The following is a 26018-nucleotide window of genomic DNA, read 5'->3' on the forward strand; positions in this document are numbered from 1 at the left end:
AGTTCAGTGTTCTCTTATCAACATGCATTTACCCGGCGTGTGCTTTAATAATCTGCTACAAATAATTAAGACAGCTCTCTAATACTTTTTACATAATTTTGTCATCTGTTTGGCGTTTTAGCTTTAAACTTCAAATGGGAAATATACCGGATTTCACGGCTTTTCCTAATTTGTACTGTCCTGGGATATCAAAAGAGGCAAGGCCGGTAAACATACCGGACAGGGGGCAATGCTAGAAAAGACGCAATTTTGATAGTTGTGTAATTTGTAATAACATATCTAGTAAACATGAATTCACAGTAATAACTGCAGCTTATATCAAGAATATTAGAAAAATATCCTCAGGCTGGCGGCGGCAGCATCTCCGGTCTCCCTTTCCACGCGGGAGACCGGTAACGCAGGAGAATGGCTTCCCCAGGCAGGGGGAAGCAGAACAAAAAGGTCGCCAAGCCTCGCCCACCTTCACCACTTCCGGGTCGCGGCAGGCCCGGCAACGTTCCAACAGGCAGCTCAGTGCTGCGGGGGTGATTTTAACGGAGGCAGAAAGAGGGGTGGGCACCCTCGAAGTATAAAATAAATGTAGAAACGGGGTGGGCACCCGTGAAGGCGCATAAATAGCGGGCCTCATCATCAAAGCTCCGAAATTTTCGGAATCGGGCGTGTTTTTAGGTGAGTGACGGATGACGTCACAGATAGAAAGAACCTAAAAAACACGCCCCAAATCCGAAAAAGACGGGGCTTAAAGGGAGTGATGCCCCTCTCCTCCAATGGCTGGCCAGCATTTACGAGGCCAGCCAATGGAGAAGAGGGGCGGGTTCAAGCCCCCTACACTAAGAAACATAAAATCTCGGAGCTCCTCCCACTGCTTACGCAGTGCGATGGAGTCCTCGACCTAAACATGGTGAGCTTATAAGCCACGAGGAGGAAGGCGAAATGTGATTCTATGAAAGATATTAATGCTGGAAAAAACGGTTACAAGTAAGTGGTTTCTTTTCCAGCATTGAAACTTTCATAGAATTTTGTGTTCTCAAAATAGCAAGTACTATCTGCAGCAGTTCATTAAAGGAAGGTGCATGACCAGGCTCACCTTAATGAAAGAGGTTATGAAGGACTTCTTGAACAACACTGGAATCTCTTGGTTCAGGCGGTAATGTTTTGCTTTGTGTGGCAGTTCTTCCAAGTTACTTCTCTACAAATGTCCATGAGTGGCATTCCAAACACAAGGCAGAAGCTGCCAAAAACTGAACTGGTCAACTACACTTGCACCCTGGTGATGGAGTGCAATTGCACCCTGTTTGACAGTGATCTGTTGGCATTTACATGTCAAAAAGAAATGCCCCAATGATCCATCTTGCAGTTCCTTGCTTAGACAAAGGTCCTTCTTTATTCAGAGAGAAAGCGATGGTCAAAGTGTCTAAAATACATGGTTCGAAATACATTTTCAAGAATAGCATATCCAGAGAATGAAGAGGTCTTTCTTCTCCATTAGATGGTTCTGCATAGAAACGCTTGAAAGTTACAGGCACATCAAGTGGAAGTCAGTTGGAACCTTTAGCACAAAGGTAGGGTTCAGTCACAAAAGAGGTTTGTCCTTGGTGAATTTCAGATATAGCTGTTTCATGGTTAGTGCTTGCAACTCATTAATCCTTCTGGCAGAAGGTAGTGGTGAGGTAGTGTGGCTCACTGGTTAGAGGCGGCAGACCCGAGAGCAGAGGACGGCCCGGGACCAGGGTTCGATTCCCAGCGCGGCAGGTTTCTGGACCAGGGTCAGCGGACTCGATAATTCTCTCGCCTCGGTGCCCACACTGAACAGCGATCACACTCGGCAACTCTGGGCATTAGCTTGCCTCATCTTCACTAACGGCCCCACCAGACCGCCGGGGATGCCTGGTCTCACCCTGGAGATACCCATTAAGGGACCATCTCTCAGGGAAGCCAGGAAGGGTTTCGCAGCGGTCGAAGCGCGGAGATACTCCCCCCGGAGTGATTCTAGCGCTATATAAACACGCAAATTAAATAAATAAATAAAGGCCAGCTACAAAGCCATTTTCCTGAAAACATACCACATGTCAGCTGCTTGGTGGATAGGCTCAAAGTGGCTGCATCAGCTGTGATAGCACTGTGTTCAGTTCCTAACCCACCAGTAGCTTTCTGACTGGTGGGAAAGCTCTGAAAAGGCCCTTCAGGAATGTCTTTGATATTCGGTTGGAGAATAGAAGGGGCGAATACTGTGGCAATAAAACCTAAAGATTTCTGCTAGGGTGAACTCCTACGAAACGGAAGCAAAGTGCAAAGTGCTGGAGTGGATAAGGAAGTCATTGAAGTGGTTGTCATGGTAATGTATGTCATCCTTTCAAAGTACACCAGACACAAAAATGCTTCCACATTGCCTAAAAAGTCTTACCTGTGGTTATGGCTCTGGCCTAGGCGATAATTCTTCTATAGTTTTCTTGATGTCATGTTCAGCAAACTCACAGTTGTCAGTAGCCAGGTTGTCAAGGTCTGTGATTTTGGATCTTTGTGAAGGGCCTGTCCTTTTTGGTGGGCAAACAGAAGCATGCTTTGGAATTGTAGCAAAGAGAGGCGCAAGAGTTCCGAGTACTAAAACTGTCTGAACCAGGCTGGAACTTTGAGAATGATCCAGCAATGTTCCAGTTTAATCTTAGTGACTATCCGTTGAAAAAAGGGAAATGTTGGAAAAGCACATACAAAGATGACATTCCTTCTCATCTTGCTCGGGGCTGCCAGTGTCTGCTGGCAAAGAATTATAAGATTTATTTAGTGTTCAACTAGGTTAGGAAGACTTCAAGTTTTGTCTTTGCCCATCTCAGAAACATTGACTTCTAGCACTGATGAATATGGCTCCTATTTGTCACCATTCTCCTACTGACCGGCTGGGTGAGCCGGCCCACTCTTTCACGGCTAAAGGTAAATGCTCTGTCCTTGGAGAGATGTCACTGTGCATGGCCCAACCATAGGCTCTAGGCGTCCTGAGATTGTACCAATGTAAATCTTGGATGCTGTATTGTCCGTGCATCCATGGATGGGTAAACATAGTTTACAACAATGTTTTCACAACGCGGTACCTTTACACCACGGCTGTGACAACGCAAGTCGTTACCACGACTTGCGCTGGAGGGCGCTCAAGGTCTAAAAATAGATAATTTACTATCCTAACACCTTCCCTAGGGTCCACGGGGACTGGTGTTAGAATAGTAAATTAAACTATTCGAAATCCGCGCCCCCCCCAACGCAAGTCGTGGTAACGACTTGCGTTGTCACGGCCGCGTTGTAAAGGTATGCGTTGTGACGGTACGCGTTGTACCGTCATATATCCCCATGGATGTGGTACTGTTCGAGTAATGTTGAAGCAAAGTTTTCTCAGGGCTCCAAAGGCCGCCTGCTGAACATTCCTGTACAGTCACACCCTGCTGTCCATGGAAGTGTCCATTGTTATTACGAAGGTAAAAAAGAGCATCTAAAAATGGAGGCCTTGAGCTATGGTATTTATGTTAGTAAGCAAAAGTTTTGACGCCTTCTCATGGTGCACGACCTCAACTGTATTCAGAAATCAGGTTTGAGACAGAACCCACTAGGTATCCAATCGTTCCCAAAGTGGTTTCGTGTGCAAGTGGCATTTGGGCATCAGATGATTGCAGGAGGAAATCATTCTCAGCAGGGAATTTTATTAACTAACTTATGTAGTCAGAAGGTGTTGGAATTGCCTAGTACAACGTAGCTGGTGAGTAATCTGACGGAGGAGGAGATAAATGACACCATATTCTCCTTTTTAGGTTTCGCCTGTCGAAAGCTGCGCAAGCAGCCTTTCGCGCAGGCGAAATCTAATGAGAACAGTATGTGGCTTGGTCACCGCCTCTCTGTTCCATTGGCTAGCTCCATAAATGGAGGCTAGCCATTGGAACACAGAGATCTGTCCGTCATAGCCAGAGCAGATTCGTGGGCGTTCCGGCGATTTTTAGGCTTTTCGCAACGTCATGAAGACATGTCCACTGTGGGCGTGTACTTTTTTTTTTTTTTACATGGCTGTTTTTCCTTATCTGTTCGATTGTCCTGGTCCCGCATGGTTGTATCCCGCTGTCCGTTCCCCCTCCCGCTGTCCGTGTCTTTGTGCTCCCCCCCTCGTGACTCCTGCTGTCCGTGTGCCCGTCCCCGCTGTCATAATGTTTGTTTATGTTAAAAGTTTACACCTGAGACATTTGCTCAGCCCTTTAAATACCGCACGTCTTTTGTACCTACGTTTTATGGATACAGCTCAGTGCAGTGTCAGGTTTGCATCCTAAAACGTTTGCTAACTAAGCATCTAAGTGCAAAGCAGTTTGTGGAAAGGCTAATGCCACAGTGGAGTAATTTGCAAGTTTATAAAAAGCTGGAGAAATCATACTTTCTCCTCCTTTTCTTGTTTGCCCCCTTTCTTATTTAAACGCGGCGTTAGGTGTCTGTTAAAGCTGTTAATGGGTTTACTTTGTCTGTCCCGCATTGGTATTTAAAAGAGTGATTACGGAAATTGAGCAGGGGGTGCAAATGAGAGCAAATTGAATCCCTCTCGGACACAAAGTAATGTTCCCGGCTCCCCAAATCCCCGCGCTGCCAGTGAGCCAGCCCCGGGGGCCATTGTGAGGTGTTTGCAGGACGCCGCGCCTCCCACTGGGCCTGCGGGCTTATCCCCACCAGGAATGCAGGGCCACCGTTTGCCTGGGCCAAGGACACACCTCGCCTATTCTCTTGTGGATTTACAAGTTTCTACCTAACCCCCTGCCCGCCCCACCCGTCACATAATCTCATCGTGCAGTTTGGGCCCTCGGTGGAAGGGGAGAGGAGGGGGCCAACGTTCTGCTTGGGCGCGTTGTAATATTGGGTGTAATTACGGGAACTCTGAAGCTCTGCTTGCTTTACTGCAAGCAACTGTAGCTGCATGTACTTGTGGCACAGTCCCAACCATGAACGAGGGCGGGGTCTTGTGTGGTTTTTAATTTTTTTTTTTTTATAGCGCGCACTGCTCGCGGAATTGCCTCCTGGCGCTCCGATTTTGTCCTCTCCGGGAAGGGAGGTGTTGGTCTAGTGAATTGGCAAGGGTCACGCACTTGGAGAATTGGCTCCTCAGTCTTATGGCGGTCAGTATGTAGGAGGGTGAGTCGCACGTGTTTATGAGTACGTATAAGAGAGCTCCTGCAGCCCGGTCATTGTGCATTGCTCCTAAATCGTCTAAAATGGGAATGAAATTGAAATATCTATATACTGTTCATACAATTTAAAAGGATTGGGCGCTCTTTTCACCTTTACTAATAGGGCTATTCACAAAGGCATGTACGGGAACTTAAGAGTTCTCCCACGAGGTCTGTAGTACTGTGCCCCCTGTGCTCATAAATGATTTTGTGAATCGGCCCCATGGAGTGACTGCTCTCGGCCCTTGGCTGATCCTGAGGCTGTGGGGCATAGGGCCTTTCTGCTCCATTTCTCTTGGCTCATGAACATAGATCGACAAGCTTCTGCGTTGCGGGCAGTCTGCTAAGCAAGGTCGTGTTCTTCATGTACATGGAGTTTGTGACGTCACGTGGCTCGCTTTCACAGTACTCCTGGTTGAGGGAGAATGGAATGTAAACGTCTTGGCAAGCTGTCTGTAAGGTTGCCTGGCTCACACTCCCTGTTCTATGTGAGGGGCTCGACTGCCGCCCATGGCCCGCTCCCTGCTTTAGAAATACCCCTATAAAATAATAGGTTTGTTTTGGAGGGAGTGAACTAACAACACGTTCTTGATACCATAGCAGATCCCTAAATCACCCCCTTAAAGTCAAAGCTTCAAACAGACTTGCTTGTTTTGTTGTGAAGTTTCTCACAAGTTTGGTGACGTTGTCAGATTTGGCTTTTTAGGTTTCGCCTTTCGAAAGCTGCGCACTGCGCAGCTTTTCGCGCAGGAGAAATCTTATGCCTACAGTATGTATGTGTTGTCCCGCCCTCTGTTCCATTGGCTAGCTCCATAAATGGAGGCTAGCCATTGGAACAGAGATCTGTCCGTCATAGCCGGAGCAGATTTGTAGGCTTTCCGGCGATTTTTAGGCTTTTCGCAACGTCATGAAGACGTGTCCACTGTGGGCGTGTACTTATTATTTTTTTTTTTACATGGCTGTTTTTCCTCATTTGTTCGATCGTCCTGGTCCCGCATGGTTGTATCATGCTGTCCGTCCCCCTTCCCGCTGTCCGTGTCTTTGTTCGCCCCCCCCCGTGACTCCCGCTGTCCGTGTGCCCGTCCCCGCCGTCACAAGCAGCACCTGTAGCCGTATCTTTCTTTTTCTGTCTTGCACTTCTTCGCCTTTAGTCTGACACATTCCTGGCTTCTGCGTATGGCAAGAGATACTGAAGATGCAGAGCTTGTCAGCCACAGACAGGTGGCGGCATCATTCATGATGGCCTTAAAAGTGGTCAGCAAGGGGAACCAGCAGCGAGCCTTCGGGGTGGGGATGAGTTCGGCATATGTCCTTTGACGCTGGACGGCAGCCAAGGGTCGACAACCCTCGCGAAGCCCAGCGTGTGCATAATCAACAAGGCCAGCGTGGCGCACATTAGCGACGCGCGGCGTTTCAAGGAGACAGATAGTATTTGGTCATCATCAGAGTGCTGCCCGCCGGCCCTCTGGCACGAGGCAATAGAGTCACAGGCGGGAACCCGCGTGGGAGCGCGCGCCCAGCTGCGGGGCAGTCCCCGGTAAGGGGAGAAGGGCCGCGTTTCATTCCGCAGACAAAAGCAGCAGCTGCCCACGGCAAGCGATCGTCTTGATCAACACAAGTCTCAGCCCGCCGGTTAGAGTTCCATGGGCGTCTTTTCTGTGTTCTGTGTCACAAAGGTAACCAGAGCCGCTGACACCTGCCCACGGCTGTGGCCTGACTGTAAACGCTTCCCTCCCGCTCCACTGCCGCCCGCCCTCTGTTAGTCACACTTTCACCAGGCTTGTGGCGGATATGGCTGAGTTTGAGCAGTAACAATTTCCATCGCAAATCCAACTGGGATTATAAATTTGGAATATATTGTGTCGTATTCATATTGGGAACACCTGAGAAGATATATATCAATAGCCTTAATAAGGTTTCCTGCTGAGATTATTAGGTCTAACGCTTGAATTATAAATAATTATTGACCAACCGCTGCTACTAACTGCTGTGTGAAGATTAAACCAGTCAGTTATACTCATCCAGATATCCTTATTGGATTATCTTTATTGTTTGGAAGGATCCTATATTTATCAGTGGTACTCAGTGTAGGTGTTTTCAACAATCACAATCACACACGCCCTGAAGAAGTTCTGGTGGTCAGAACGAAACGCGTTGGCTGATGATTCTTTTGAGTATAAGAAAATAATAAAAAACGAACTGAGAAAATATCAAGATTTCTGAATTTGGATTATGACTCTGAGAAATTTGAATTGACTATATATGATTGGAGTGGTGCCCTAGAACTGGATGATAAACATTTTGGATTCACGTTTTACGTGCGGTGCCCCTGGACAGAGGGTACCGGTTTTGCAAGTGGCACACTGGATTTACTTTTTGAACTATTTATTACTTTTGGTTGATACGAGTTTGGTGCTATATCTTGGTGCTATATCCACTGTCCATTCTCAAGAGTTGACACTTTCACCTGATGTAACATGCACACCACGATGGATCATGAGACACAGCTCATCACACACAGCTCACCACACACTGCTCACAAGACACACTCACCACACAGCTCACCACACACAGCTCACTACCATACATGCCAACATTTCAGAAGAGCAAAGTGGCTGTGTGTGGCTCTGGGTGGGTGTGTGTGGCTCTGGGTGGGTGTGTGTGTGTGGTTCTGGGTGTGTGTGTGTGGCTCTGGGTGTATGTGTGTGGCTCTGTGTGTGTGTGTGTGTGTGGCTCTGGGTGTGTGTGTGTCTCTGGGTGTGTGTGTGTGGCTCTGGGTGTGTGTGTGTGTGGCTCTGTGTGTGTGTGCGTGTGTGTGTGGCTCTGGGTGTGTGTGTGTGTGTGGCTCTGGGTGGGTGTGTGTGGCTCTGGGTGTGTGTGGCTCTGGGTGTGTGTGTGTGGCTCTGGGTGTAGGTGTGTGTGTGTGGCTCTGGGTGTGTGTGTGTGTGTGTGTGTGGCTCTGGGTGTGTGTGTGGCTCTGGGGGTGTGTGTGGCTCTGGGGGTGTGTGTGTGGGTGGTAGTAATTGCTGTCTGCTGAGCTCGTCCGTAGGGTACAATAGGTCTCACATTTGCGAGAGAATGGCAATGTAAATGACAATGCCATTTATTTATCTGTTTTCAAAACCAACACATAAATACAAAATTTGTCATTTACAATGCCAATAGCTCTAACTTTTCCAAAGGCGAAACCATTGCATTGTAAATGCTTGTTTGATCATGACAAGCCAGTCTTCTGATTCTTCACATTCCCTCTCCATCTCTGTGTGAAACAGCTTGTCCAGTGGTGCTGGAGACACCTTATGAGGAGATATGTGAGATGGCTGAAGCACAAACGTCATCAGGCAAAGTGAACAGTGTTGTTAATGGGGATGCATGCAGAATCGCATCCACCGATAACAGAGCAGCAGATAAAAGAGCCCCTAAAGATGGAACCTACAGCAATGGAAAAATCAATCAGGGCTGGTTTGAGCATTTCTAAGTAAACAAAGAGCTTTCTTTGAAGAGGACTTTGTTGATGCTCTGGGCCTGCTCACACGTGGAAGAGACATCACTGAAGACTTAATTGTGGCTGAGGAACTCTTTGATTACGACACTGCACAGCCACTGGCAAAGTCTTTGTACAGAATGTTTTAGGTGGGAAGTCAGAGGAAGAATCCTTGTCCACAGACCACTTGCAAACTTGTTTTTCTGACTTGAAGAAGTGGTTCCATGGTTGACATCTACTGATGCCAATTCAGCATGCTCCTTACCGGAACTTCCCTTGACCCACTTGTAGGCCTTTTGTGAGGAGGGGGGACAAGAGGCGTATTCTTCCCAGAAGAGGTACCTCCCTCTCTTGAGGTGATGCAGGTCTCTGCTCTCTTGATCCTCCAGGGTCTGTGAAAACATTTTTCTACAGATTGAACACTCCTGCTGTTTGTAAAGGTAGTACATGCACGTTTAGTGTAGTGCTCTACATGGAAACATTTCTTTCCACAAGCTCCCCAGGACCTGAAGAGGGATTTTTTGAATGACTAACATGCTGATGAAAAATGGGTGCAGTTCCAGGTTGAAATACCACAAAATTAGAGCTCAGAGGAAATTCTGCATTCACTACGTGTGGTGAAAATCTGAGTTACAATTATCTCCTTTTGGGTGGGGGGGATTAGTGGAGATCAGAGCCCTTCCACCTGACTGGCTGGATTTTGGTTAATTTCCAATGCGAAGAAAGGGCTACTAAACTTACACTGCTTCTCAGCTGTTTCTATGGAAAATTGATTTCTACACTGCTTTAATATGTGATTAGAAGTTCCTACTTCAATGCTGGGAAGGATTCAAGAATGTGAATCTATAAAGGATCCAATGCTGGAGAACAAAAGTGGAAAAACATGACAGGAACATGAATATTATCATTTAATTGTATAGAATTTTGACTTCAGCCCATTGCTTTTTTTAATTCCACTACCCAAAATGTTTTGGCCTTGGCTTCCTTTAAGCCTGATCCTGTCTTACTGACAGGTGAGATGAGAGGGGGTGATTACAGTAGTCTGGGGGATCCTAATGGGGCTACTGGCCAATTACATAAGAGGACAAGGGCTAAAGAAAACATGGATGTCATGTCTGTCATTCCAGGAGAAGAACTCCAACTGTACACCTATCTGTCCTGATTGAGTGAGATTGCCTCATCAGGTTGAGCCACATTTGATGAAGCTCCAAAATTTGGTTCTTATTCCTCCAACAGCATTTTACCATTTTCTCATACTCAAGCACACGCTTTAGTGAATTCTCGCGTTTTACCTCCAGCCTATCTCCTTGCTGTTTCCCTCGTGGGAGCTCCTCTCTTGGTTCTCTGATTTCAATACAATTAGCTAATCTGGCTCACTCGCAGACTAGCAACACCACCTCACCATGGATTTCATATCTGCCAATTTAGAAGGGCTATGGTGCACACCTCTCCAATGACGGCCCTACCTGTTATCTTGCTTTATTGGGCTTCTTACCTGATTCTCCCGTTCTGGTAGTATCCTGTGTGTCTGGAGAGCATGAACAGCTTGGTCTCTCTCTATTGTTACTGCGGACAGCAAAGCCTCCACTTCCTGTAGCACTCGATTATTCTCTTGGAGCTCAGCGGCAACCTTAAAAGGAAATCATAGGAGGTTAGCCTTTGAAATCAAATACGTGCATCAAAACCCTGGTGCGCTTGTGCACTCTGATGGCCGTGGAACATTTGATGCATTTACATACAAGTATCAACATTGGACCTCTCAACGGTCAACTACAGAATTACACTGGAACAATTTTTCCTCCTTAGCAAGTGAAGATCACAGTAAAACGGTTGTCAAAGTCTTTTCTCCTACAATAAGTTTCTTCTCACTCAGGTTTGAGCAATTTAATGTTGTCACCGTGAAAAGCCTGACCAGAATCTATCTCATAGAATATTTTTATTATTTATTTGTTCCCTCTCCAACAGTTTGCACCAAAGACTAAAAATTATGCTCTTGTGTGAGAGGGGAAGAAGAGATGGTTGTGTGATCCAATAAATCCTCTGTGGTGCAGTTTTACATCATAAACGTGTCATTTAACGCTCTCCTTCGGTGTCGAAAGAGAATCACACATGGCGCTCTCGTATAAGGGACGAGGGAGTAGTTGGATCTGCTACCTGACCTATGTGAAATTGTTTTCTATGATCACCCGGTCAAATCTGACGACAGGTGAGGTAATAGAAATGTTCATGTAGCCAAAGTGTCCCCCTACCCGCACCCTATCCATGCACCCATGTTCCTTGTATGTCGTGTAACTTCTTTTCTGTTCATGCTAGAGAGACGCAAATACATTTGCGTCCAACGTTAACATGTCAGCTATCCAGCCATGCATAAATATCCTGTTAATTAGGTTTCTAGACCTACGGTGCCAACGTCTTTACATGGTACACTTTCGCGCTTTCACCAGTCGAGTTAGGCCCTTAAACGAGGCCCCGAGTCTCATCTCTCCTGTCTCTGAAAGCTGTATGCATCCCTGACCCTTGCCTTACTTCCTGCCTCAGACAAGCGGTGCCCGGCTCGGCCTGGTTCGCTTGCCAAGATGATGTTTTACCTACAAGTTATCTGTCCAGCCTCCTCGAAAACACATTCCAGTCTAGTGAAATAGGTAAACATATTCCCGGCTGCAGAGCAAAGGGCCCTGCCTTCCTGTCTCCATGCAAGTAATTTACTGCTCCTGTTACCATGGAAGGCCCATGGCCCCCGCACTCTACATGAAGATCCCTTTGCACGCACTCGCATTTAGTGTTGAACGGCCCTTGCCCAAGAGACCTTTTACTCCAGACACTACATCCTCAAAACATACGATATCAGATATGCTATCGGTACAGGTCGTTTTGACACCCCAGACACCAGTCTCCTCTACTTGTGCAAAGGTCAAAGCACCCAGTTCTCCCCGGTTGCACGTCATGCTCAGCTGCGCGCGCATATAGGTTAGAAGTTTCTGCTGATTCTGCAACTTTCTCTATGCATCCACCCACTTGTGACGTTTCATGTGACGTTTCTCTGACATGTCTAGTGCACGCCCATGTGTACGCCTTCTTACGCGCCTCCTGTTACGCACATGTGTTCTTATCACCTCTTTTCACCTGTTACGCCTACTGTATTCACTGCCATGCATACTGTTTTACTATATATATTGTGTACTGTTAATAAAAAGGGAGAACATCCCTTCCTGAACCTGAGTGGTGATGGAACCCGATGTCCCATGCTTCGAAGCATTATATTAAAGCCCGTATGACTCAGATTCCACGGACTCTGCCTCTCATTTGAATGAGCTGTCTTGTATTGATAATTATATGGAAAAAATGATTAGGTAAAATTTTATTTACCACATAATTTGGCGCCCGAATAGGGACCCCCCCCCTTCCCCACTCGCCGGTGAAGTCATGCGGCCTTTGACCCCTTCTACAGCCCCGACGGAAACCGTGCACGTTTGCGGGTATTCCTGCTATCTTCCCTCGGGCCCACGAGGGAGACGGAGACTGCGGTCCGGCGTCCAGACGAGGCGGTGAGGAATGCGGAGGATCCCGACCAGAGCCCCTAGCCGAGAGAGCAAAGTCCGAGGTGTCCAGAGGCCCACCTGTTCCGAAGCGCATGCGTAGGAGAATCGTCACCTGACGCAGTCCAGTCCAGTCCAGTTTCCGAGGCCTTCAGTTTCTGCTTCCCGGTGAGTACCGTTATTGGGAACGCATCTAGACGGGTTCATTAATTTGTTCCCGGTCAAGACAGGTCTGGGTACACAGACCTGGTCCATACGTGTTCACTTAGGTGGATACGGTCCGACGTGTCTCTTTATGGGACCGGTCTGTACTGTTATAGCAGTGCATCTAGTAATCCAGTGATTCAGTATTCTAGTGTTGCAACTCGAGTTTTCAGTCTCGCTTTTATGTGTTCTCTATGTATCAGGTAACATGTTTTTAATATGTTTTAATGTTGTGGTATGAATGACTGTTTTGCTATTCATTACTGTGTTTTACTGTGTTCACGTTTAAAGTAATCCGACCATGCCGCTGTTCTCAAAATTACGTCAGATAGGTACTAGGAAAGGGATATTAGAAGAATCGGTTCCTGTCCCGCCTAGGGATACTCCTGGTCATTTTATGTATAATAAGCATGGCTTAGATGCCATACTGTACCTAGAATTATGGGCAGACTACACCAAGGGTCTGGAAGAAAAGTATAGATGGCCTGTCTCAGGGACATGGGATGCAGACTGCATAATGAGAGTAGAAGAAGCACTTTGGAAAAAGAAAGCCAGACAATCCCAGAAAGATGCCATAGAATTATGGCGTAAAGAAGCTCATAGACGAAACGAAAAGGAAATCAGAAAAGCCGAAAGAAGTAGAGAAGAATCAGAAAAAGCCAGAGAGAAAGAGTTACTAGAAGAAGGAGAACGAGTCAGAATAGAACAACAGGACAGACAGAGAAATGCACTTATTACAGGACTGTATCCAGTTTTGGCCGAGGGCCTGCCCAATGCGACCCCGGAAGTACCACGTAACTTGCCACCACCATTGGTTCCGACTAAACTCCGTCACAAACAGACCGCAGCAGATATTTTCCTTTCTTCCTATTTGGATGATGTAGCTCCAGCATATACCAATGTACCCGTACCACCCGTTAATAATGCACAGCAGCCTGTCCCGGCTGTTCAAGCCACGACCCCTCCACGCCAAGACTCGCTTCCCGCGCCTGTTGTCACTTCCCCTTCTGTTGCTGCTACTGGCCCCCCTACTATTGGTCCTCACAATCCTTTTTCGACAGATGCAACCCAGAGTCCAACCCCATCACATGTACCTTTTCCACCCGCCATGACGTCAGGTCATGCCCACGCTTCTGCTTCAGGAGGTGCCGCAGGAGGCCACCCTCACACCCCGCCACAATTACAACGAATGACAATCAGAGACTTAGCAACGCAGCGTACTCCTAAAGCGATGCCACATGAAAAGCTTAAACAGTATATTACAGATTGTAGATATGATCCAGTACTCGGCAAGAAAGGAGACATGATGTTAGCCTCGTTACATTTACGACGTGTCACAGATTATTTGTTGACATTACCAGAAATGCCAGACCATCTAGACAAAATATATCATTTTATTAGAACTGGGGAGAGACCAGAATGTATTCGTGAGGCCATGGCATATCAGAAAGTTGAGACACAAGGGTTAATATTAAGATTCTTAATTAATGGTTTGATAAGGGAACAAGATCGTCCAGGTGTAGTTCAAGAAGAGATGGATGTACTGACTAAATGGAGTCAAAATATTGCAGATTGTAAACATGATAAACAAAATTGTATAGATGCCATGACAAGAAAGATCCGTAAAGAAATAGTAGCAATACATAACAGACAGAAGGCTGAACAGGAAGCCGAGTCAGACAAGAATGAATCCTCGGAGGAGGAAGAAATAGAGAATCCAGACAGGATAGCATACGTAGGTAGAGTGAAACTCCCTAAACAGTATTCCATGGATAGACCTTTTGACAGATCCATTCGTCTAGAAAACAAGAAACGTTTCCTTTCCCCGATACCAGAGCAATGTTCTCTTGAACATTTGTTCCAAGCCACTGATAAAATCCTAAAAGATAGAATAGGTTACAACGAACTTAGTACAATGCGTGAACAAGAACTAGCACGGTCCGCAGTACAGTGGGCTGATAATAGCAGTGTATATAAAGACGATTCAGTAGCGCAAACATTTTTGAGTCTTACTCCAACTGAACAACGTTTAACTGGTATATACATGATCCAGCATATCATTATGCTATATGAGAGTCAGCATTCTGATCCGGGTCCCCTATACAATATATTGGATGAATTACTCCTGAATAGATGGAGAGGCCTAGGTACCGATTTGATTAATGTGATTCTTGAACAACGTCATAAATACAGAACATTTTTAACTCCACATTTTGTTCCCGTTCCACCTCCAGTAAACCATCCTTTTCACATAGACAGACAGAATCCCTTACGAGAAGTTCATCCCGTACAGACGACTCCAGGGGGTGCGCTTCAACGCGTATTTGTATACACGCCCTTAAGTAAAATGGAATTATTGGAAATGAAGAAAATTGTGCCCTGCCATGATAAAGATCCAGCAGGGTTCCATCGTGAATTAAAAGACATGTTACTCATGGGAGATTATACATATCCCGATATTATGAAAATGTTAAAGGTATTGTTACCGGCAGGTATTTATGAGAAACTCAAAGAAAAAGAATGGGAGGTGGGAGATAAAAAGATTAACTGGACTGAATTAGAAAACGAAGAAACGGGACGTACCCCAGGTTTAGGTCTTGGGGAGAAAACCAAAGAATTACCAGGATTATTAGTACAGGTTTTGCCGAGGTTATTGACAACCAAAAAGGAAGACTGGGATGCAATCTCAGCCTGCAAACAGAAACAAGACGAAGACACTAGTGATTTTTATTCGAGATTCGAGAAATGTTTTATTATTAATAGTGGCCTGAAAACAAGTAGCGAGTCATATCCACATCTTTTTGTGACCAAATTAGTTGAGAATTCCTTACCCCAGGTTAAGAATAGAGTCCTGAAAGTCGAAAGTACATGGCAAGCAAATACACCTTCCCAAATGTTACAAATGTTATAGTACCACCAGAACCGAATTAGAGAGGAACATGAACATGAACAGAGACGTATGAAAGACACGAAAATGAAAGTACTAGTAGCCCAGACTGTTCCAGCAGACGGTCAAAGAAAGGGTACAGCACCTCCATGTCAGTCTGCAGCTCCCGTTAAAGGGAATTGCAATTACTGCAAACAGCCAGGTCACTATATTAATGAATGTTTGGTTTTGAAGCACAATATTGCTACCGGTAAAACGAAAGAGAGACCGCGTCCTCTTAGACAGGACCACGTCCCACAGCATGTCGCACAGAATACACAACAGTCACCACAGCAAGCTTCACAGACAGTAGCTGTACCCCAACCCCAACCGCAACCACAGCCTATTGCTGCCACTCAACATGTCACGCAACAAATGTATCAGTATGCACAGTCAGATTACCCCGATTACCAGCAGTACACATGAAACAGCCTAGAGAGGGAGGTTGGCTTGCCTCTTATTGAGGTTCCTGTAGATCAAGATGGTCCCTATGTACATAGTCAGGTATTAGGGAAAGACAGAAAATTTTTGATTGACACAGGGGCAAGTAGAACGACCATCAGTCATGACGAAGTTCCAGGGGCACCCCTCTCAGGCTCACAGAATGTTTCCCTGGGTTTTTCAGGAAAGCCTATTGTTAATGAAGTATCAAAGCAAGTTTCTCTTGAAGTTGGTCCATTGTCCCGAACTACTGACCTGTTACTTACGAAAGCATGTCCTGAAAATCTGCTTGGTATTAAAACGTTGAAAGCCTTAGGGGCTGTCATATGTTGTTCTCCGGAAGGAGTGAGATTGTTTTTACGTGACTTTAAGGGTCACTATGTGTTACGTGATTTTGATCCAAGATTGAAAAATGTACCAGCACATTTATGGGCAAAAGGTCCAACTGATGTAGGATGTATGCACATCACACCTTATCGTGTCACTCTCAAGCAAGGTGTTGTACTGCCCCGAATTCGACAATACAAATTGCCCCCAGAGGCTGTAGTGGCTTTATTGAAAATAATTGACGAATTGATTGCCCAAGGAGTAGTTATAGAAACTGACTCCAATGTATGTAATTCTCCAATCATCCCGATTCTTAAACGAACAGACCCAAATGCACCTCCAGTCTACAGACTGGTGATCGATCTCCGCGAGCTAAATAAATGCATCGTTCCCCAGTACCCAGTAGTGCCAGACATATCCTGTTTGTTGACTGCCATTGATTCCGAAGCAGCGTTCTTTACTGTAATTGATCTTAAGAACGCCTTCTTTAGTGTCCCCATTCATCCGGAAAGCCAATTTTTGTTCGGATTCTCATTAAATGGCCGAAGTTTTAAATTTGCACGTGCACCTCAAGGGTTCACGGAAAGTCCCAGTATTTACAGTCAAGCCCTGAAAAGACAACTAGACAGTATTCACATGCCTGCTGACACTGCTCTGCTCCAATATGTAGACGACTTATTGATAACTGCACGGACCGAACGTGATTGCGAGCACGAGTAACTGATTGCCCTATGTTTCTTGGCCGAAAAGGGGCACAAAGTGTCCCCTTCGAAGCTACAATTCTGTGCCCAGCAAGTGGTATACCTTGGGCACTTGCTGTCCAAATGGGGGAGACAACTGACACCAGAACGTATCCAGTTAATTGCACATCTGCCACAACCCAAGACACAAAAGGAGGTACGGGCCTTCATTGGCCTCACCTCGTACTGCAGACAATGGATTCCCCAGTATGCATTTCTAGCTAAACCACTCATACAGTTAACAACACAGGAGGCAGCGACTTCGACTGTCCTCCCTTGGACTCAGCAACACACACAAGCTTTTGACGAGTTAAAGAAAGCCTTATGTCAAGCACCTGTCTTAGCGACACCATGTTACAGTAAGCCTTTTACACTTTTTGTTACAGAGCGCGATGGCACAGCATTATCTGTTCTCACACAAGATCAAGCAGGACACCATAAGCCTTGTGCTTATTTTTCAAGTACACTGGATCCAGTAGCCCAGGCTCTGCCTGCGTGCCTCAAATCAGTTGCAGCGACAGCTCTAGCAATCAGACAAAGCGATTCAATAGTGTTAGGACATCCCCTGACAGTACAAGTTCCACATTCCGTGGAAGTTCTTTTGAACCGAACTCAGACTCAGCATCTGACCATAGCAAGACTGACTGGATACGAATTGACATTGTTTCAGCCACACATAGAAATCAGACGCTGTAACATACTAAATCCTGCCACATTGTTACCCTCGAGCACGATTGACCCGACACCACATGACTGTATAGAAGTCATCAATACAGTAACGAAGCCCAGACAAGACTTGACATACATTGCATTACCCGATCCCGACCTGACACTTTACGTGGATGGTTCATGTATGAGAACAAGTACAGGAGAGTTAGTGGCCGCATATGCAGTGACCACTGAAACTGAAATCTTAGAAACACATCGCATTGACACACTGTCTGCTCAAGCAGCAGAGCTCATCGCTCTGACCCAAGCCTGTATACTAGCCAAGAACAAGAAAGTAAACATATACACAGATTCGCAGTATGCATTCGGAGTCGTTCACGACTTCGGTGTTCTTTGGGAAGAAAGAGGTTTTTTAACTTCTCACGGTACCAAGATTCAACATGGTCCCCTTATTCAAGCTCTGTTAGAAGCAATACACTTGCCTACAGCCATAGCCGTTATGAAATGCAAAGCACATACAAAAGTCACCGACACTATTTCTCAGGGTAACGACCTAGCAGACCGAACAGCCAAACTCACAGCTCAGACAGACATCCCAACGGACATGACAAAGACTATAGTACCAACACAGACACATTGTATGACAGTGAAGGATCCCATTCTAGACGTGCTTGACATACAGACACATGCTACTCCCGATGAAATAAAGAAATGGACTGAACAAGGAGGGATCCACACAGATCAAGGATGGATGACGAAGGGAAGAGCCACATGGTTCCTCCCCGACTCTATGGTTCAAGTTATTATTAATATAGCACATAGTCCAGCACACTTAGGAGAAAAAGCTATGTTAGACAGCATTCAAAACCTCTGGTTCAATAAACATTTACGAGCAACAGCAAAACAGAAAGTGCGTACTTGCATGATCTGTTGTCAGTTCAATCCAGGCAAAGGTGTTCCCGTGGAACAAGGTGGTTTCCACCCTCCCGATCACTCTTTTGAAGTCCTCCAGATGGATTATATCCAGATGGACAGATGTAGAGGTTTTAAATATGTCCTTGTAGTTGTATGTGCCCTTTCCCGATGGACAGAAGCATATCCAGTCCCAGATTACACTGCCGCGACCACTGCCAAGCAGTTGGTTCGTGAATTTTTCCCGCGATACGGCCTGCCCCGTGTCGTGTACTCAGATAATGGACAGCCATTCTCGTCCGAGCTCATGAAGCAGGTTTCACTCCTGTTAGGTTACCAGTGGAAGTTCCACTGCGTACGACATCCTGAAGCAGCTGGTCTCGTAGAGAGACATAATCAGACCCTGAAAACACGATTGGCCAAAATATGTGCAGAGAATGGTGTAGATTGGATCGTAGCATTGCCAGTTGCACTCTTTTATATGCGTATGGTAGCCCATTCTAGGACAGGATTGTCTCCCTATGAAATAATTTTTGGGCGGCCTCCCAATATGTGGGGTACGCCTATGCCAAAGAAAATCACAGATGTTGACAGTTCTATGCTGACAGATTACTTGGCCTCCTTGATGTCTGCACTACAATCTTGTCGTTCACAGGTCGCCGCCGCCTTCCCAGACAACACCCAAGTGAAACCGCATGAAGTGGTCCCCGGCGAGCACGTCCTTGTGAGAAATTTCGATAGGAAAAGTCCGCTGGAGCCGAGGTGGAGAAAGCCTAAGTTGGTTTTGATGACGACGAGGACTGCGGTCAAGCTGGAAGGAAGGAAAGGCTGGGTGCATTCCAGCCACATCAAGAAGATTCATGGACTGTGTCCAGATACTGTGATTAAGGACTGCCCCCTCCCGGACATTGACTCTAAACTTCCCCTGCTAGAGAAAACTCCCCAAGAGGAGTATCGTTTAAAGCTGAGGTCTAGTAAGTCAGACAGCGTTTAATTGTTTAAGTCCCCCTCGGGTGAAGCGGTTAGACAGGTTTCTGACATGAACAAGATAGACCCAAGTAGTCAGAGAGATAGGCGTAACGAGAAAAGAAAAAAGCACTGTAAAGTTTTGCACAGCGGATGCATAATCGCCTTATTCTCCATGTTTCTTCTGAGTCTTACGATAATATGCATAAGTTTAATGTTACATATCTTTTTCCCTCTTGATTCATACGTACATGCTTCCTTTAATGACACTGTGGAGCACACTTTCAGCGACCTGCCTCCCCATGAACTCTCCTATCGATTAGCAATGCGCAACAATACATTCATTTGTATGTTACATCATACTCATCAGACCAGCAATACCACTAATTGCTGGGTATGTGGCCGATTCCCACCTTACCAGAAATACAAGGAAGCTCTGCCTCTCTTTCCTTACCCGTTCACACATAATGGTTCATGTGGTGCATGGTTTGCTTTAATGTCTTCCCTAGACAGTAAGTCCAAGGTTTCACAAGGTGATTGGATATGGGGGAACCTGAATACAGTAATGATTAAAATATGTTTCCCAGACCAAGAAGGTCTTCCCCAAAGGACAGGGACCGATCTAGAAAATGAAGTGTATGGATTAGGTAATTTTACACTTAACCTCATGATCCTGAATGTGCAGTCTGAGACTAATTCAGACTTGCCGTCTATTTCAGTTTTACCAGCGAAAGGTGAATTATGTGTCTGAAAGAATAGTTCAGTACATCTGGGACACAGTGATTGTAATAATGTGGTCGTATTCAGCGACAAAGGAAAGTCTACTTTCAAAGCCTCACGCCATTCTTATTTTATTTGTGGACATACAGCTTATGTTCATCTGCCCCCTGATTGGGATGGGACGTGTTATATTGCGTTCCTCCTGCCACCTGTTTTCCTAGCCCGCCTGATTATCATCGAAATTCACGGCTTGTGAATATTAGACATAGAAGAGAACTACCTCCTGTTATTGATGTTTCTGGTTCTCCATGGGATTATGTTAAAGGATATTTCTGGTTCATAGGTCCTGTCCAGAACAGTAAATTAATACGCAGGTTAACGAGCACACTTGAAACGGTAGTGAATGAAACTACCTCTGCCTTAGGTAACCTAACTGAAGAACAATCTGCTATGAGACTCGTAGTTCTTCAAAATCGCCTTGTCCTTGACGTCATCCTGGCCGATAGGGGCGGGGCGTGTAGGGTCATCGGATCCAGTTGTTGTGTTTTTATTCCAAATAACGCGCCATCCGTGTATAAGGCTATTACTAGGCTTCATGAAATAGCTCACCTGATTCACCAGAATCCAGACACCTGGACTTGGACCGGTTGGCTCTGGAGTGTGATATCTGCTTGGGGATGGAAATTGCTATCATTCCTAGGTATAATATTGGTTATAGTATTCAGTTGTTGTCTCTGTCTGCAATGTGGGCCAGCGATTTGCGGCTTGTGCGCCACAGCCTGTATTCCAGGTCCAAGTTCCCGTTCCCGAATGATAAAAGATGAACAAATGATGTTATATGAACAGATAGATGGTCTCATGAATATAGATATATCCTAATGGGTGAAGTAGGGGCCAAGGAGGGAATGAGGTAATAGAAATTTTCATGTAGCCAAAGTGTCCCCCTACCCGCACCCTATCCATGCACCCATGTTCCTTGTATGTCGTGTAACTTCTTTTCTGTTCATGCTAGAGAGACGCAAATACATTTGCGTCCAACGTTAACATGTCAGCTATCCAGCCATGCATAAATATCCTGTTAATTAGGTTTCTAGACCTACGGTGCCAACGTCTTTACATGGTACACTTTCACGCTTTCGTCCACGTTTTCTGGCCCAGTCGAGTTAGGCCCTTAAACGAGGCCCCGAGTCTCATCTCTCCTGTCTCTGAAAGCTGTATGCATCCCTGACCCTTGCCTTACTTCCTGCCTCAGACGAGCGGTGCCCGGCTCGGCCTGGTTCGCTTGCCAAGATGATGTTTTACCTACAAGTTATCTGTCCAGCCTCCTCGAAAACACATTCCAGTCTAGTGAAATAGGTAAACATATTCCCGGCTGCAGAGCAAAGGGCCCTGCCTTCCTGTCTCCATGCAAGTAATTTACTGCTCCTGTTACCATGGTAGGCCCATGGCCCCCGCACTCTACATGAAGATCCCTTTGCACGCACTCGCATTTAGTGTTGAACGGCCCTTGCCCAAGAGATCTTTTACTCCAGACACTACATCCTCAAAACATACGATATCAGATATGCTATAGGTACAGGTCGTTTTGACACCCCAGACACCAGTCTCCTCTACTTGTGCAAAGGTCAAAGCACCCAGTTCTCCCCGGTTGCACGTCATGCTCAGCTGCGCGCGCATATAGGTTAGAAGTTTCTGCTGATTCTGCAACTTTCTCTATGCATCCACCCACTTGTGACGTTTCATGTGACGTTTCTCTGACATGTCTAGTGCACGCCCATGTGTACGCCTTCTTACGCGCCTCCTGTTACGCACATGTGTTCTTATCACCTCTTTTCACCTGTTACGCCTACTGTATTCACTGCCATGCATACTGTTTTACTATATATATTGTGTACTGTTAATAAAAAGGGAGAACATCCCTTCCTGAACCTGAGTGGTGATGGAACCCGATGTCCCATGCTTCGAAGCATTATATTAAAGCCCGTATGACTCAGATTCCACGGACTCTGCCTCTCATTTGTATGAGCTGTCTTGTATTGATAATTATATGGAAAAAATGATTAGGTAAAATTTATTTACCACACAGGAATGCATTCTATTGCTTCCAGAAAGCCCTGAGGCCCACTAAGCAGTCTCAACACTGTGCGCATATTTGTTAACCGCTTCGCTGCTGATGACGAGCTCAGCTCGTCATCAGCTACGGCACTGCTATGCTGATGACGAGCTGAGCTCGTCACGTAACGCGGCTTTTTGAAAATTGCCGCACACAGCGGGAAAAGCCGCTGCAGCGATGAGGTTAAGAAACCAAAAAGAGCAGGTGTTGCTCTGATTGAACATACCTGTAGATCACAAGTAGATTGCCCCTTTCCAACATGTGCAAATGCAGTAACATGCACTGGACTATGGAATATCTTGCTATCTCCATCGTGAGGGTTGCACCTGCTTCAAACAGTACCCAAGCAGAGCACTGGTGCAAAACGTAAGGCTTTCTTTCATGCCATCTAACATGCTAACTTTTTCAAATGATTTGGCTAGATTCCATGAAACAGGGCAAAACCAAATATATCGACTTAGTTGACAATAGGAGACAACTTATGAAAAGGATGTTTAAGTTGCCCTCAGCTAAGTGATTTTTATAACTGTCACTGGCATTGTATAGCAGTAATATGGCCATGCGACTTGCCCTTCTGTTCTAGTGGTTGTGTGAAGTTGGCCTGATATGTGATGTCCACTATTCTAGTGGGCACCTTGTATCAGTCCAAACAACCCTTATGGTGATGGTTGTAAAGTCAAACTTATAGACCAGCTATCCTAGTGGTAGCATGGACAAAGCAGTCTTAGGCTAAAACTTCAGAGAGCATGTGAAGTCAGCTGTTTTACCATATGTAACCCCTTGAATACCAAATGAAAGGACACCACACAGGTTATACATAAAATATATATGTATTTATTACTAACACAACCCCTCTGCACTCTTTATGAGGTCAGAGGCACAAGCACATAACAAGATACTTAATTATCATACAATAATTTGCACAAAATACAGTTGAGCCCTAGGGGCGTTGCAAACCATATACTAAAATAGTGGTATAAGAACCACGTCACGAACAAGGAGTAGGCCTAGGGAATCGCTGGGGCTACACTAAACTACCAAAGGTTAGGAAGCAGGAGGCCCACGGGAAGCGTGTGCAGTGTTTTAACACGCAAGCGAGTTACCATAGGGATACAATGGGAACGTAAGAGTTAGAAACTAGTTGATTTAGGACACTTCCGAATGGACTAGGAGAAAGCTACTGAAAACTAGGATACTTGGATAGTCAATACCCACAGGAGCACCGGAGTACTCGCGTTACCTCACCCACAGGAGCCGGGTGCATAGGTGTCAAGTTGTGTCGGATTTCGTCGCTGAATCCTATGGAGACCTGTAAAAAGATGCTGCAGGCGACCAGGAGAGAAGTGTCCGGTTAGATCCAAGGGTGGATCGAGGATGAAGAGTACCTGAAAGCAGAGGGGACAGAGTCTGGGTCACTAGCCAGTGACCAGGAAGGAACCAGGAAGGAACCAGGCGATGTCGTGAAGCAATGAGGTGATATTGTGAAGCTTGTCTCTGCAGCCACGTTGACCAGGAGGCGTTGACGACGACCAGGAGCTGGATAAAGACTGTCCCACAAAGGATCTCGCTGTTGGCGGTGTCGGCTTCCGGATTGGAGTCAACAAGCCTTGGCAAAGGCAACCCACGCAGGAATCGAAGATGGCTTCTGTTGCAGACCAGCAAGGTCTGGGGGGCTTCTCCTTTTCAGGGAAGCAGGGGCCAGCCTGGAGCAACTAGGCAAATGTTGTAAATTCAAAGGTTTGTCGTCACAGAGGCCACTAGCCAACGGGCAAGTGACCGGACAGACGCGTCAAGCACAAAAGTAACAGCAGGCCCCACGCGGCACTCGTGGAGTGTGGAGGGCTGTGCGTCAGTGCAGAAGGTGCTCGGGCTGGGGCTTCTTAATCCCCAATGCACAACTTCGAGGGTGCCTCAGAAGCTGCACAGGTAGCAATGAGCAAGTTTTCCAAGATGGCCGGTCCCACGTCTCTCGTCGCCTCCACGGGTCTCAGCTTTGCTGTGGCTGTGGATCGGGGTCAAAGAAGTCTGGAAGTCCAGTTCTTGTTGGGCTCTGTGCTCGGGCTCGGGCGGGAGCGTTGACAAAGCAAACCGCAGATCGCTGGATGGTGCCTGTTTGCACAGGGTGGTCACTCCTTGACCACAAGGGAGATTCTTCAGTCTTCTAGTTGCAGAAGAATGTCGAAGGTCCAGAGTTTCGTTTCAAGTTTCAGTTCAGGATAAATCTGAAGTCTCTAGACTCAGCTCCTAGCTTTATACGAATTAAAGGGGCTGGATTACCTGCTAGGTCCCTCCTATGGGTGGGACCAGGGAAGGGGGTGGTTACACCCCTTTCCCTTTGTCCAGTTTCGCACCAGAGCTGGGGCTGGAGTGCCCCAGCCACTGGTTTCAACTGGCCTATGCATGGAGCACCTTGTGTGCCCCAGGCAGTGTCTCATTTAATTCAGCCCTCCCTGCCCCAATACACTATGGCCTGTCTGGGGTGGTGCTAGCACCTCCCAAGACAGGAAACCTATTGTCCAAGCCTCCCTCGCTGGAAGGACTCCCAGAAGCAGGAGGTCAAACTTGTGTCTGTGGCAGCAGCATCCATTTTGTGATGCTGAGGCTCTGGTTAACTTCAACCAGGATTTACAGGAACAACATGTCTTCTCCCTCTAGAAGGGTGGAATGCTACCCCCGTCACCAGAACTGGCAAGGGGGTAGTATTCCAAAGCGTATGACACCTTACACAACATGTTTTGATAAAGCCAAACCAAAGTTAGCATTAACCGCGAGGATTATAATGCACTTAAGAGCAATGTTCCCTCTAATTTCTTTCCTCTGTGTGCGGCAGTGGAGTGTCTCTGTGCGCTGCAACCATGGCTATGTGCGCCAGGAACCGAACCTCGCTTGTCTGCGGCGCCAAATGCCACTCATTTTTGGTGCTCTCCTGCCCTCTAACCCACTCCTTTTTGGTGCCCTCCTGCCCTCTGTCCCATCGTTTTTGGTGCCCTTCTGCCCTCTGCCCCACTCGTTTTTAGTGCCCTTCTGACCTCTGTCCCACTCGTTTTTGGTGCCCTTCTGCCCTCTGCCCCACTCGTTTTTAGTGCCCTTCTGACCTCTGTCCCACTCGTTTTTGGTGCCCTTCTGCCCTCTGTCCCACTCGTTGTTGTGCCTTTATGCCCTCTTGCCCATCGTTTTTGGTGCCCTTCTGCCCTCTGCCCCACTCGTTTTTGGTGCCTTTCTGCTCCCTGCTCCCTGGTGTCCGTCCCTGCTCCCTGATGTCTGTCCCTGCTCCATGGTGTCTGTCCCTGCTCCCTGATGTCTGTCCCTGCTCCCTGATGTCTGTCCCTGCTCCCTGATGTCTGTCCCTGCTCCACGGTGTCTGTCCCTGCTCCCTGGTGTCTGTCCCTCCTCCCTGATGTCTGTCCCTGCTCCCTGATGTCTGTCCCTGCTCCACTGTGTCTGTCCCTGCTCCCCGGTGTCTGTCCCTGCTCGCTGGTGTCTGTCCCTGCTCGCTGGTGTCTGTCCCTGCTCCCCGGTGTCTGTCCCTGCTCGCTGGTGTCTGTCCCTGCTCCACAGTGTCCGTCCCTGCTCCACAGTGTCTGTCCCTGCTCCCCGGTGTCTGTCCCTGCTCCCTGGTGTCCGTCCCTGATGTCTGTCCCTGCTCCCCGGTGTCTGTCCCTGCTCCCCGGTGTCTGTCCCTGCTCCCCGGTGTCTGTCCCTGCTCCCTGATGTCTGTCCCTGCTCCCTGATGTCTGTTCCTGCTCCCTGGTGTCTGTCCCTACTCCCTGGTGTCTGTCCCTACTCCCTGGTGTCTG

The 26018-nt window shown here is 46.8% G+C and overlaps 1 protein-coding gene across 1 annotated transcript in view; it reads right to left on the bottom strand.

Moving 5' to 3' along the window:
• CCDC57 (coiled-coil domain containing 57) overlaps positions 1-26018 on the bottom strand; it is an 817765-nt gene that overhangs the window by 493607 nt on the left and 298140 nt on the right. The window contains exon 10 of the mRNA XM_086931199.1: positions 10163-10297. Coding sequence (XP_086787325.1) covers positions 10163-10297 — 135 coding nt within the window. The remainder of the gene's footprint in view (positions 1-10162; positions 10298-26018) is intronic.

This window comes from Lissotriton vulgaris, chromosome 7, assembly GCF_964263255.1.
Source record: "Lissotriton vulgaris chromosome 7, aLisVul1.2, whole genome shotgun sequence".
Taxonomy (NCBI): Eukaryota; Metazoa; Chordata; class Amphibia; order Caudata; family Salamandridae; genus Lissotriton; species Lissotriton vulgaris.